Source organism: Hoplias malabaricus, chromosome X2 (assembly GCF_029633855.1).
Source record: "Hoplias malabaricus isolate fHopMal1 chromosome X2, fHopMal1.hap1, whole genome shotgun sequence".
In the NCBI taxonomy this organism is placed as follows: domain Eukaryota; kingdom Metazoa; phylum Chordata; class Actinopteri; order Characiformes; family Erythrinidae; genus Hoplias; species Hoplias malabaricus.
Window position 1 is genome coordinate 52,765,990 of NC_089819.1, and position 14,933 is coordinate 52,780,922.

The 14,933-nt window shown below is 43.3% G+C and overlaps 2 protein-coding genes across 2 annotated transcripts in view; both read right to left on the bottom strand.

Annotated features, from left to right (window-relative positions):
- LOC136676204 (cadherin-16-like) overlaps positions 1 to 4,650 on the bottom strand; it is a 41,829-nt gene extending 37,179 nt beyond the window's left edge. The window contains 2 exon segments of the mRNA XM_066653047.1: positions 4,322 to 4,420; positions 4,615 to 4,650. Coding sequence (XP_066509144.1) covers positions 4,322 to 4,420; positions 4,615 to 4,650 — 135 coding nt within the window.
- A 3,320-nt stretch (positions 4,651 to 7,970) lies between these two features.
- Positions 7,971 to 11,849, bottom strand: LOC136677045 (GTP-binding protein RAD-like). The gene is made up of 5 exons (XM_066654409.1): positions 11,753 to 11,849; positions 10,448 to 10,792; positions 9,561 to 9,634; positions 9,249 to 9,453; positions 7,971 to 8,875 (listed from the first exon to the last, which is right to left on the bottom strand). The coding sequence occupies exons 2-5, from the start codon at positions 10,779 to 10,781 to the stop codon at positions 8,598 to 8,600; spliced, it is 891 nt and encodes a 296-aa protein (XP_066510506.1). The 5' UTR covers positions 10,782 to 10,792; positions 11,753 to 11,849; the 3' UTR covers positions 7,971 to 8,597.
- Between the last annotated feature and the right edge of the window lie 3,084 nt (positions 11,850 to 14,933).

The window sequence follows — 14,933 nt, forward strand, 5'->3', positions numbered from 1 at the left end:
ATTCGCTGCATGTAATGGAGCAGACACAGTGTAACTGTGGAATGCAAAGTGTTGCTTAAGTTATGCTATGGTATAGATTTCAGGAATAAACACTCTTCCCTTCCACATCAGGGCCACAGTGTGATTAGTGTTTAAACCCTGAATCGGTGCACGAACACAGGGCATGTAGTTTCACGATACAATTAATGATCACGAAAATGATGGATACAGAACGAGTAGAACTCCGGCGCCCACGAAGCTCCATCGCGTTACGGCTCGGACTCGTACAAAAAACTAAAGCCTTATGCATGAATTATTTATTAAACGCATTCACACGGCATGACGCAGCCCCTGACTGAGATGCATAAAGGCTTTAGTTTTTTTTAGTCCGAGCCGTAACACGATGGAGCCTCGTGGGCGCCGGAGTTCTACTCTGTTACACTGTGTCTGCTCCATTATACGCAGCGAATTATTCTGAGATTTTTTCTCAGAATTATTCTGACTTTTTTTCTCAGAATTATTCCGACTTTTTTTCTCAGAATTCTGACTTTAATCTCGGAATCTTTTTTTTTTACCGCTGTGGCCCTAAACCTCCGTCGTACGACTACTGACGTGCAGACTGACCAATTAAATGTTTACAGAGAAGGTTATCAACCAATAATGGTAGCTCTGCAGTCAGACCGTCCAATCAGGCTTTTAGGCTACTTCACCACGCCCCCTTCTCACTCAAGCGAACCAATCCTAGTAGGGGAGGGCGGGACTAGTTTGTGAACAAAACGCTTCTCGAAATTCTATGTAAGCTCTAGAAAAACAAAATCCTGGACGTTTGTGAAATTCCACCCGGACATTTTGTCAAGTCTAAAAAAGAGGACATGTCCGGGTAAAAGAGGACGTCTGGTCACCCTTCCTTACTTAATCTCTTCTTCTGAACAATTAATGACTTGTATTTAATGTCTGTTTGACAGAGTGTGTTCTTTTACTTTTCAGATGTGCACTTTAACAAAAAGCTTTGTTTAATTTGAGGTAAGAATATTCAGATCAGATTTCAGTTGTATTTCTCTTTGCTCCAGATGTGCGGCTTTAAAAACGAAACACCACATCTGTCAGCTGTGGTTAAGTAAACCGGCGGGATATGTGACTGTAGCTGACAGGCCTTCGCCTATTCTCTGCTGCTTTGAAGTCAAGGCGCTTGAATTGATTCTTGTTCACAGTTTGCTTTGACAGTTAACATTGTGAGCGGAGGCTAAGGGCTTTTCTGTCAGAGTTCATTTAACATCGTGGACGTAGGGACGCCATGTCTTTAGCAGCCCCCTCTCACCGTCCGTCCCTCACACACACATACATGGCTAAAGGGCCAGCTGCTGCTGACAGCATTAAGTCCTTTTCATGGTTGGCACATGCTATTGCTGAGTTAAAGCTGGCATGGGGTGGCATCTGCTTGGTGCCAGTTTTCAATAAAGGCACGTCCATACTGCGCAAGGCTCCTGACATCTCTGGGGCCCACACATACCAATCATCAGGCCAGGCTCGGTGACCAAAAGCACGCCAGCGATTCTCAGCTTCCAATAATGTTTTCAGGATGTGGATTTGCATTGGCTTTGCAATGGCCTTCGAAGAATAGCATGCCAGACAATGCTCATTTAAAGGGCCCATATGGAAAACTTTTCATGCAAATGGATCCCAGCATGCCCTGCAGTCATGGGGATGTTGTTAAGTTCCTTGTTTGCAATTGGTCGTAGTTCATGTTTGTGTGGTTGTTTTGTGCATTTGTTATGTGTTAGTACATCGTCTCCTTGTATGTCTCACCCATGTGTGTCATCAGGTTCTGGTTTGTACGTAAGCGCTGGGGTGGGGCTTTTCTGAGCCTGTTTTTAAGGGTTGTCTGGAATGGTATTTTCAGAAACAAAAAGTTACTAAGAAAATGCTAAGCGCTGCTATTTAAATAAAATGTTTTCATCTGTTTAATAAAACTAGTAACAGATTATATCTGAGGATTATTAAATGGTACAGAGTTCTACATTTTTGATGCTTTTTTTTTCTTTGCTTCATACAGGGAATATTCAATAATGCAGCACTGGAGCACAATTTCCTGTCAGACGTTCTGGGATGGTTTCCCAGACAGGGATTAAGCTTAGTTCAGGAATACACAGCATTTTATACTGTGATTTTTCCATTGAAATGAGGATTTAGTCCAGAACTAGCTTTAATCCCTGTCTGGGAAACCACCCTCGGAGATGTAGGTAGGTGCTAATCCAGTAGCAGATTTCTAAACAATTAATATCATTTTCATTTCAGTTCTGAAAGCGATTGGCAGCCAATGATATTAATCTAAAACCGGTGTTAATCTTTCTTTTTTTGTGTGTGTTGGTGCTTTCGAAACATTGGGTAGATCTATCTATCTATCTATCTATCATTACACTTATATTGTGCCTTTCTCGATACGCAAGGATGCTTTACAATCCACACTGCTCAGAACGCTTAGAACACTCAATCCAGACACACACTGGCGAGAAGCGGCAGCCAAACCCACACAGGAACGACCGTCCACCTGGAGGACTGCATCGGGCACTAGGGTTTCACCCAGGACAGAGCGCCAATCCATATCTGGGCACACACACATTCACTCACACATACAGACATTCATTCACATACACACTCATTTACTCACACACCAGGACAGTTATTAGAGAAGCCAATTCACCTACCCTCCATGTTTTTTGGAAATGTTTGGGAGGTGACCCCGGAGGAAACCCACGCAGACACAGGGAGAACATAAAAACTCCACCCAGCGCTGAGAGGCGAACGTGCTCACCACTAAGCCACCGTGCCGCCCAAATAGATATGGGCACTTTATCAGCAGTCTGGATTGATGGAAGGCCTAACTGATCACAGTAGAGGCCGGACAGCACAGTGCAGCTGTCAGTCAAACTCTGTCCAGGCTCTTATTAAGGAAATATTTCCTTTCCCCCACATTTGCTTGATTTTATTGACAGCTGTATACTTGAAATAGCGTATTAGTCCTCTGAGCAAAGATTCAAAAAACAGCCTTCGAGTGAAAGCCACAAAAGACCACCAGTGACTCACAGCCTGTTTTATTTTTTGTCAGTTATTTCTTTCTGAAAAGCTGAATAAACAGTGTATAGCCACCATTTTGTCCTTTCAGTGCAAACAGAGTGGGGGTAATTAACCACCCACCCTTGTGCATGTCATTAAAATCGACTTGAAGGGTGTTCTGATAGCTCCACATCCAGATGCAGATCAGGCCCCCCTTAGATAATAAAATGGGCCACCAATTACCGTGTCAGAGTGAAAAATCAGTGCAACCTGCCCATTATCAATTGGCATGTGGTAAGGGCGCCTGTCTCTTTGGACACTTTGGCGGCTGGCAGTTAGGCTTTTGTGCAGCAGCTCCATATTTAGTGTGGATGACGAGGGACTAGTGCGTGAGCAGCCAGCTCATAATTACACCTGGAGCTCTTAGAGCCGTGAAAAAGGGAAAAAGAACAACACGTACAAAAGCTCTCCACTTTTCAACTTTTATTCCCATTTCTACGTTTCTTTAGTCAATACTTGTGAGTGGTCTTTAATACCTGGCTCTCAGTCTGATTCACAGCACAAGGGCAGCCCATAATAGCTGTTCCATTTAGGACAAGAGAGCAACAGGTAGAGTGGCTCCTTCCACTATGATTTGTGACGTTTTAATGACGTCAGAGAACAAGCCGAAAATTCAAATGCAGTGGCATTTTTTGAACATTCTTTAAAGCTGAGATTGTAAAGCATTACGTTTCTGTTTTGCATCTGGCTTCTTTTTCAAAAAGGCATTTTACAGATTACAAAGTTAGATACCCCTTGAAGCGAGTGAGTTCGCTACTGCACTCACTGTGGCCACACGGCTTGTATAATCTCCATAGACAAGAATAAAATCAATAGAGACACCCCGGAGTAGCTGCAAATGAGAGGAAAGCCAAAGCCAAGTGTGAGCGGAATGAAGTCTGTCAGCACTCGGGTGTGATGCCGTGTAATGGCAGACTTTTGACAAAAGGAGACATTTGTTATATGAAATAATTAGCCAGGCTGAATGCAATCAAATCCTAACAACAAGTGTATTTACTTCAGCTGTTACTGCAGCAAACAGGCACAGACTCCCCATATTGGATGAGTTGGTGTCGACAGACATCTGGCTGTATCTTGTCTGTAGCATTTTGATATTTCCCTGTTCCTTTTCTCCTTTAGACACTGTAGAGGAACAGTGGTGCACCAGATGAAGGGCTAGTTTGCATTAATGGGTTCAGCAGAGGAACAGAGAAACAGTGTCACCTCGTCCTTTCAGAGAAGCACTCACCTTGGTGAGGTACCAGGGGAAAATGCCATCATAGTTTTCTGGAACACCAATCTTAAGGTTTGCTGCCTTGCCATGAAGAAGACTGAGAGACATTGCCAGCTAAAGCACAGGAAGAACAGGCTTTCATTCAAGTAAACAAAGGTTTATTTGTCGTATGAACTATTCTAGTTCAATTACAAATTAAGGATTACACTTTCGTTTGCTTTAATTGTAAAGAAATCATTTTGCAGCTACAAGGATCAGCTCACAACCATTTTAGAAATATATGAAAATGCAATAAAAAGATAACTTACGCTGAGTTTTATAATCCATGTAGATACCATACCCATCATCTGAATTGTGCCCAGTTGTCTGTTGAGAAACCATCATGTTTCATTATTTTGAACAGGTTTTGAAGCAATTTTATAATTTTACTAGCATTTTCAGCATTCATTAACTTACATACACAAGTCTGATATATGGTCAGTAAATACATGCATATGTGTAGTAAACATAAGTAAGTATCAGTTATAGCACATAAATGTAATATATGTTTCATACATTTGTTAATATTTACATTTATTCTCTTGAAACACTTGCTGTAACCTATCTCCAGAGCCATGGGGTCCTGGGTTCAATCCTCGGATCAATGTCTTTGAGAATTGTGGTATGTTCTGGGAAATCCTTTGTTGATTAAATATGCAAAATTGTCCACAACTGTGAGTGTGTACACAATTTAAGCAATTACAATGTTGCATCATTTAAGTTCTGAAACTTAACAGTAATAAAATGGCCAGTTGCATATATGTCACATAAATGTCCATTTGTGACAAATATAAGTTGGATATGATGGAAATCCATTTATTCAAATATATTTTGCATATTTAATATTCAGGGCGGCACGGTGGAGCAGCAGGTAGGTGTCGCAGTCACACAGCTCCAGGGGCCTGGAGGTTGTGGATTTCGATTCCCGCTCCGGGTGACTGTCTGTGAGGAGTGTGGTGTGTTCTCTCTGTGTCTGTGTGGGTTTCCTCTGGATGACTGTCTGTGAGGAGTTGGTGTGTTCTCCCTGTGTCTGTGTGGGTTTCCTCCGGGTGACTGTCTGTGAGGAGTGTGGTGTGTTCTCCCTGTGTCTGCGTTGGTTTCCTCAGGGTGACTGTCTGTGAGGAGTGTGGTGTGTTCTCCCTGTGTCTGCGTTGGTTTCCTCTGGGTGACTGTCTGTGAGGAGTGTGGTGTGTTCTCCCTGTGTCTGCGTTGGTTTCCTCCGGGTGACTGTCTGTGAGGAGTGTGGTGTGTTCTCCCTGTGTCTGCGTTGGTTTCCTCTGGGTGCTCCGGTTTCCTCCCACAGTCCAAAAACACACATTGGTAGGTGGATGGGCGACTCGAATGTGTCCGTAGGTGTGAGTGTATGAGTGAATGTGTGTGTCTGTGTTGCCCTGTGAAGGACTGGCGCCCCCTCCAGGGTGTATTCCCGCCTTGCGCCCAATGATTTCAGGTAGGCTGTGGACCCACCGCGACCCTGAACTAGATAAGCGGTTACAGATAATGAATGCATGAATAAATGAATATTTAATATTCATACATCTCCATATATCTGATTTCTGTTTGGGAACAATAAAATACTTTCTTCATTAAAAATGATATGAGCCTATATTAATGTAGTGGTCATAACGCATACTAAAGTGAAGTAAGTGTACAACAAAACAACAACAACTGACACTTACAGATTTAAGTATTAAAATAGTTTACATAGATTTATTGTATATCGTTTTAATTTAACATTTTAATTCATTCATTATCTGTAACCGCTTGTCGAGGTCACGGTGGGTCCAGAGCCAGCAAGGCAGTAACACACCCTGGAGGGGGCGCCAGTCCTTGTGACAAACACATTCACTCACATACTCACACCTATGGACACTTTTGAGTCGCCAGTCCACCCACCAATGTGTGTTTTTGGACTGTCGGAGGAAACCAGAGCATCCGGAGGAAACCCACACGAACACTGGGAGAATACACCAAACTCGAATCAGGACTTAAACCCACAACCCCAGGTCCCTGGAGCTGCGTGACAACAACACTACCTGCTGCACCACTGTGACAAGCTTTGTTCTATACTTGTTATTAAAGACGTTAAAGATGTTCCTCTATTCGTAAAGAAGTAGAAACTTAATTGCAACATTAAATAACACAGTTTATAAACTCAACACCATAACATATCTTTTTGGATATAATTTCTTCCCAGATTTTGGAAAAAGTTTAAAGCTAAATCATTGTATGTAACTATCAAATGAGGCATTGGTACCAAAATACACCTCACGTAACATCAGTGCTTCCAATAATAAAGAGAACACTCCTCGGAGCCAAAGAAAACTTTAACCGCTGACGTAAGACAAACTGGACAAATTCTGGGCAAAGCATGTTCTCTCTTTCTTTCCCTTGGCAGAATAAAGCAGTTAAATATACAGCTCTGTGCCCACTGAAGACTCCTGTATTTACCAGAGACACAATCAGACACAATAAAATAACTTCAATGCAAAGATCAAAGAGGAAATCCAAAAAAATTTCCCCAATTTTCTGTTAAAGTCAATGTTTAAGTCTCTGAAAGTGGAAACCTCTGGACTGAAAAGTTCACAGTGGTGGCTGAAGAGTTTCAGACAAATTAAACTCTTCAGAGAAACCTGATACAGGACACTGTTTTAAATCCTCTTCCTGGTGGATGAGACATTGCCTTATGAACGTCTGAGACAACATTTTGGCTCATTTAACTTTAACAGTTTCATTTATAAAGCGGTGTTGTCAAAAAGCAGCTTTACAGCTCCTCGCTCCAAGTGAGCAACTGGATGCCAAGGAAAAACAAAGAGCAGTAGGAATGAAGAATTATATAGTTACAGAGTAACTTTAGAGTTTTGCTGAATCTAAAACTCATAAGACATGCCGGGTCACTGGTGGGATTGCATAGCAAATAATATAATTATATTTGAGCAAGAAAAAAAACACATTCTTATTCTCATCTTTTGCTATATAATAAGAGTCTTATCGGCTAATGGTTTATCGCTGGCAAAGCTTCTCCTCATTAGTGCACCCTCAGCGTTAGATTGCCGCAGCTGTCTATTTCAGTGATCTTTCTTACCTTGCAGTAGAAGTCCAGCCACCTCTGCTCTGCTCCTGACCCAAACACAAATGGCCAAAATGTGAGAGAACTGTGTCTACTTTCAAGAAGCTTAATGTTTAACTCCTTTAATTTGACATGAATCCCCTTAACTGCCTTGTTTCCTGTCATTACTTTGCTGCTCGACATGTCCCTGAACAGTTCCATGCCTGAATATTCATGAGGGAACCCATTAAACACCATTCCTCTCGTAATATCACACTATCAGCGAAGAGTGTTCATTATAGCACCGATAAGGGGTAACTGTAGTGGAAGACATTTTGATTCTGTGTAGAACAATATATTAAAAGCTCATTCAAATCTTTACATACCACTTAAGCCAAATAGAGATTCCCCATCTCAGAGAACCACCCGTGTTTTCTGTGTGTAGTGTGCAGTGTATGTATGAGCATAGATAAGCAAAGGACAGGAAGGCTACTTTTTTTGTATTGTTCTTTTATTATAAAATTAATGTAAACATGTAATAAAATTAACAATTGAATAATATTAAATGGAAGTGCAAATCAAACATTTTGAAAAAAAAAGCTCACAAACACATAATTTATTGCTTCTAGGCCATTCACTCACACCTCTTTAAATAATCAGGATCAAATGTGTGAAATGTCTCAGTCTGGAGGCCCCTGACCCTGCCACACACTCCAAACCCGGTCATGTGTGAGTGTGTGTGTGTTTTCAGCTGAAGTACGAACCTGCGCACTCAGATTCAAGTAAATATGATTCCATGTCTCATGTCAATACAGAAAATTAATTGTGCTCTATTCATGAACATGAGAAGAGTATCCCACTGATGAGGAGTGTAGTTCGTACAATACCCACTGCATTCACAAACATACTTTCCCACTTTCTTTTCTATTTCAAAGGCATGTCCACAGCCTTCCATCCAAACAGAGAAATAGCTTTGAGACTCTACATGGTAAGGCAGCAAAACAAAACCAAAAAAAGAAAATAAAACGAATTAGAAACTTTAAAAGCTTCATGCAGGTCTTTCAACATCGACGCTGTGTCGTCAGCTCTGTCTCCTAAAATCTTGTCTATGTTACAATAGAAAATATGCAAATCTCTGTACAGCAGTCTAGTCCTTGGGTTTCACACACAGCTTCTGGTCTCAGGGGCGAGTGTCTGGCTCTCTCAGAGCACCGAGAGGTCATGGCAGGATTTGGACTTCTGTCTGAAGGCCATCTTCTTGTTCTTACGGGCCACCATGCGGCCCAGGAAGCGCTTGGCCTTTTTGCTGATGCTCTCGCGGCGTTTGCAGCTGGCCATTCGCCGCGCATTCTCTTCCTTGCTGTCCTTCCTCAGACGGATCTGCCGGACGATGCCCTCGAAGAGTGTGCGAACGTTGTGGTGCAGAGATGCGGACGTCTCGATGAACTTACAGTCGAACACCACTGCACAGGCACTGCCCTCTGGGGTGGACAAAGAGGGGGACACAGGTTAGACACTGTAGGTGGGTCCTTTTGCACGTGTTCCATGTGAGTATTCTGTGTTTTTCTGATAATAAAACCAGATATGAACTTTCTGAATCATTTCTGAACGAGAAATCAAGCAGAATCGAATCATGGTCATACGTTAGCTACCGATGGAAACATAGCTATTCCTTCAGGCTTCGCATGGAGCTGGGGTCTGATTTATTCAGTGAGATTTTCCTGGTATCACTCATCTAAGAATGGTGATGTAACCCCAGCAGCCTTCACTTCAGCTACCTGAACTATCGGGACAGAGTGAGTGGAGGCCAGGGGCAAACACTGAGGCTCTGCTGGCAGATGATGGGTGACTCACCTTCTACAGAAACTTCTCTGGAGCGCACCAGGTCACTCTTGTTGCCGACCAGGATGATGGGGATGTTTTCGGACTGTCGAGCCCTGCGGAGCTGGATGCGGAGCTCCGAGGCTTTCTCAAAGCTGGACTTATCCGTCACCGAGTACACGATGATGTAAGCGTCACCCATTCGCATGCACTGGTCTTTCAGCCACTGACTGGTATCCTGTGAGATGACAGAACCAACCAGTTAATAGTGAATATGAGGTCCGAGCTTTTGGATAGGAATCAGAATCTTTATTCTCAAGTAAACAGGAGTTATTTTATGCTCACCTGTTCCCAGATGTCATACAACAGGATATTCGCCTCCTCCTCGTCAACCACGATTGATCTGTCGTATGTGTTTCCTAAGAAAAGCAAGCAGATGATATCTACATTAGCTAAACATAATATACACTGCATTTCAATATCACTGACCCCTGACCAGTGGGATTAACTTCACACATCTTTTAAATCTCATATTTCTCTAACTGAATCTCTCAGAGACTAACGGAGGCAATAGAGACTCCATGGAGATAGCAGTAATTAATTAACTTCAGTTTCGTGCCTAAATATAACAATCTCAGGGTGAAATTTTACAGGAAGTTAAGGAATAAAAGTTCTCTTCCGAGCAATATATTCCATTTAATTACACTATAATTTTGCTTAATATTTAAACTTGTGCACAATGCTCTAGTCTGTATTTAATTGGGTTGTTTACTCTTTGTTCATTGTATTGTATTGGCGTTTCAGCACGTCTTCCATTAAAGGTGTGGTAGGCAGCGTCAGTAGAGCTCCTGTCTGTGTTATTGTAGTTTACCTACATAGCCACCAGAGGTCGTGCATCCTAAATCCTGGCCAGTGCACAAGTACATTGGTCAAGGCAACCTACAGCGGCCAAGCAGGTGAATCACAACAGCAAAGACAGCTATTTTCCTCTGCACTGCCATTTACCACAGGTTTTGAGGCCCAGAATGCATTTGTGCTGATGCTAATGCTAAATCAATGCTCTTTTTTATTTCATTTTCTAACTAATATAAATGAACTGTGAAATATAATCTCAAATTTCAAATTTAAAGCTTTGAGTCTGCACCTGAATTTGACCCCTTTGACCCTGGGGTTTATGTTTTTTGTCGTTGTGTGTGTGTGTGTGTGTGTGTGTGTGTGTGTTGTGTTTTTACCTGCATCCTCATAGTCGTGGCTGTCCTCCACACCGCCGAATATGCGTGCGAGGCTGGACTTGCCCACTCCATGTTCCCCAAGAAGCACAACCTTGTAGACCTGAGGTTCTGAGTCGCTGCCAGAAGAGATGACAGAGTCGGAAGAGTCGGACACGCAGCTGTGGCGGTGTTGCTCTCCAGGGCTGTACGAGGTGCAGCGCGTGAGAGCGGAAAGCTCTGCGTGGGGAGCCGAGGGCACGCTCCGCCGGTGAAGGTTGTGTGCGTGCACAGGGAACGGCACGCTCCCTCTCCTCTTCTCCATGTTCCTGAGCTGGTCGCCTTTGTTCAAAGTCATGCTATCCGCACCTGGACACAAGGGCACAGCGCAACTCAGCACACGAGCTACACACTGTACTTCCTGTGAAAAGGTTTTGGCACCCACTGGTCTAATGTGCCATGTGACGGAGAATCCTTAACAGAGGATTCACACCTGTCTGCAGGGTTAATACACTGGATGGTAATGAGCCCTGTGCAAACATTATATATGGCACACACTCCCAAAAAAAAGGGTTCTTCCAAGGTTCTCTGATAAAGGCAATGGCTCTATTAAGTACCATGATTTCTGTGGAACCATGTGCATGGTCAAATGCTGCTTTAGACTGACGGCATTTCTGAAAATAATCCCGTGGAGCACCAAACCTGTTCTCCTTTTGTAACAAGCGGAACCATGTTACAGTAAAAGAACCCCTTTTCTGTGCTACGCAAAACCATTTTCAAAAAGCTGATATATGTAGAACCATGTTCAACACGTTCTCAGTGAGTCTGAAGAACCGTTTCATCCTGCAGATGTTTCCATACAGAATACATGTTGCCAAATGATTGCATTCACTAAAGAACACTCAAAGCACCCAGTATTTAGGAGTGCACTGTAGATTGTGATTATATCACAATACTTTACACACAAAGCACTACAATGTGACCAGGGATGCTCAGAACTGTCCATCACACCTTAAGCTTTCTAACATCTCATGAGGTGCTTAAGTTGTGGTTGAGATGTGTGTCCGCATCCGTCAGAATATCAGTATAATAAGAAGCGTAATGAATTGTAGATATGGTACTATGTTATAGTACAAACAGTGGTGTTAGCAGCCCTGCAGCTCAGCAGTATGATACACATTAGACAGCAGATATAGAAGTAGCCAGGATAATGTTAATTGAAGATAAAACAGGAAACACTAATTGTATACCTTTCTAAAGACAAATCCACACGAGCATCTGTGTAAATGAACCATTGACAGAAGCCTAAATGGAAGAACTGGAGCCTACCTTCTCTGTAAATGTGTCCAAAGTCCTCGAGAAGAAGTGAAAAAGAAAGATCCCAAAAGTAAGGGCTAGAGATCCGAGTGATGTGCTGTGGCCCCGGAGAGCTTCTCTGATGAGTTGAGGAGCTCGCGGATCCCCTTATTTATAGCCGGACAGGGTCCGTGACGTCACGGCGAGGCTGGGCTCGCCTCCTTATAGTAGTGACGTTACTCCAAATAAAAAAAAAAAAAAAAAGGAGGGGAGGGAGGGCAAAATGGAGAGTGGGAGTGCGATTAAAAGCTGGCAAAGGTAGTGGGGGAATCTCCCTCCGAAACCCCTCCCGTGAGGATGATGAGGATGATGATGAGGATGGTGATATCACCATTCATGATTTCAGCTCTGCTTCAAAAACCCCGTGAGTAATGTCTACAAAGAGGAACCCTGTTCTAGACCACTGCCCTCGCGCTGTAAGAGGGGATGAGAGAGTGAGAGAAAGGGAGAGGGTGAGAGAGAATGAGGGAATGACCAAATAAGAGGAAAATAAAATGAAAATGAATAAATGAAGAGAAAGAAAAAATGTCCCGTACGTACAGAACCATTTCATCTTTGTTTAATAAGAAATACACCAAATCGTGATCATACATTCATTCATTCATTCATTCACTCGTTCGTTTCTGGAGCTTCGTTCTCAGAGGTGACTTCACCTGGACACAGTTGTGAAGGTGAACGTATAAATAATGCGTTTCCGCCCTCTAGTGTCCAAACTCAGAACTGCACGTACCGTGGCCCAAAACTGCACAGCATTAAACAAGCAAACAAAGAATGAACATAAAGGGAGAACACAACGATATCAGTGGAAATGTCTCCGTTGTAGTGTTTGTGTTTTCGTTTTGTCTTTTTCTGCAGGTTCTCCCTTAAAGCGACACTAGGTAAGATTAATTCATTCATTGTCTGGAAGCACTTATCCAGTTCAGGGTCGCAGAGCATACCAGGAATCACTGGGCACAATGCAGGAGGGGGCACCAGTCCTTCACAGGGTGACGCACACTACACACTTGCACACTCACACCCTGGGACACTTTTGAGTCACCAATCCACCTACCAACGTGTGTTTTTGGAGCATGGGAGGAAACCGGAGCACACGGAGGAAACCCACGCAGACACAGGGAGAACACAAAACATTCCTCACAGACAGTCACCCAGAGGAAACCCACGCAGACACAGAGAGAACACACCACACTCCTCACAGACAGTCACCCGGAGGAAATCCACGCAGACACAGAGACAACACACCACACTCCTCACAGACAGTCACCCGGAGGAAACCCACGCAGACACAGAGAGAACACACCACACTCCTCACAGACAGTCACCCGGAGGAAATCCACGCAGACACAGAGACAACACACCACACTCCTCACAGACAGTCACCCGGAGGAAACCCACGCAGACACAGAGAGAACACACCACACTCCTCACAGACAGTCACCCGGAGGAAATCCACGCAGACACAGAGACAACACACCACACTCCTCACAGACAGTCACCCGGAGGAAATCCACGCAGACACAGAGACAACACACCACACTCCTCACAGACAGTCACCCGGAGGAAACCCACGCAGACACGGGGAGATCACACCACACTCCTCACAGACAGTCACCGAGAGCGGGACTCACACAACCTCCCGGACCCTGGAGCTGTGACAGAGACACTACTTGCTGAACCACCATACCGCCCTACTATGTAAGAATTGGTGCTTCCTACCCTCTTCCATTTGGTGCTTTTTGGCTGTCATCTCTACTCAGCTTTTTTACTTTTCCACTATGCAATTTTGGTACAAGGAACCGGGTACTTCTGTAATCCCTACACACTCATGGTTCCAAGTGAGCTTAGTAGGGACTAAACGTGTTGCGTGACTCTTGCAAAGCGCTGATGGGCTAAAGAGACGTGTCAAACATGATGAAATGCAGACATCCAGCACAAACTAGGCATTATTTAAAACTCCATGCTAAAGTAGTGATCACATTTGTTTCATCCGACTCCCAACAGTTCGCTCAAAATTACAAATGCTCCTTGGATTGGTAGACTATGAAAAACCCTAGTGAGAGCTGGACGGTGTAACAGCTGCAATGTTCTGTCTGTACTACTGCGTGGAGCCTCGTTCAGTCCCAAAGCATAACAACACCATGCAAATACACAACAAGTAAACAGCGCTTAACATTACTGTCTCCGCTGCAGTCGTTTCCAAAGCCCACAGAACCATGCTAGTGAACCAGGAACTTAAAAGTGAGTAGAACCAAGTAGAGTAGGTACCATGCAGTGGAAAAGTGCCAATAGTGCAGTTTCTGCAGTGCTGTGCCCTGAGTAGCAATAACGGCTCTGCTCTGTTCTCTCTAATACAGGTCAGTGAAGCACCACAATGATTTGGAAGCTGTAATTTGAATGTAAAAATACTACCTAGTGTTGCTTTAAAAATGTACATTTTTTTTCATGCTTCCTCTTTGATGCATTCTTCATTTCCTTCGTGAGCCTCACTTATAGACGTGACACCTGCATCCTGTTGTGTCCAGTGGGTTTGGTTAATGGACATAGGTTAGTGGGCTGAAGTAGGTTTTAAATGCCCAAAGTGGACTTTGAAGATCTTTATGTCTGACTCCCATTGTGTTGTTTTCTGTGACTTAATTGGTTTTTTTTTTAGAAATTGATACCTACATCCTGTTTGTGAAGTGTACTGATTCAGCCTCGAGAAACAATGAGGTAAGACCCCACACTGATGTTTATGAGGGTTTCTGTGTGTGTGTGTGTGTACTATGGACAAATACACAGTTAAGTGTGGAGGTGGTGGAGATGTTTATCTCTGATCTGGACGGATGAGGTGTCCAGCTCTGAGGTGACGCACTGCACAGCTCAGGCTCTGGCTCATTATCATAGCAAGCACACATGTTCTTCTGGTTATTAATAATGCTATGAAGAGGAAGGGGAGTGTGCTGTTTGTACTTCATTAACAAGAAGAGGGCATCCTTTCTCACATGCTGTTTATGGGGCGGGGGGGGGGGACATAGGGGGAAAAAAAATAGGGAAAAACACGTCATTTAGATTGTAGTACCATGAGTATTTATTAATTAATTTATTTATTTATTTAAATCAAGACTTTAAAATTAAAATGTGTATATGAAAATTTTGTACGAATTAATTTATTATG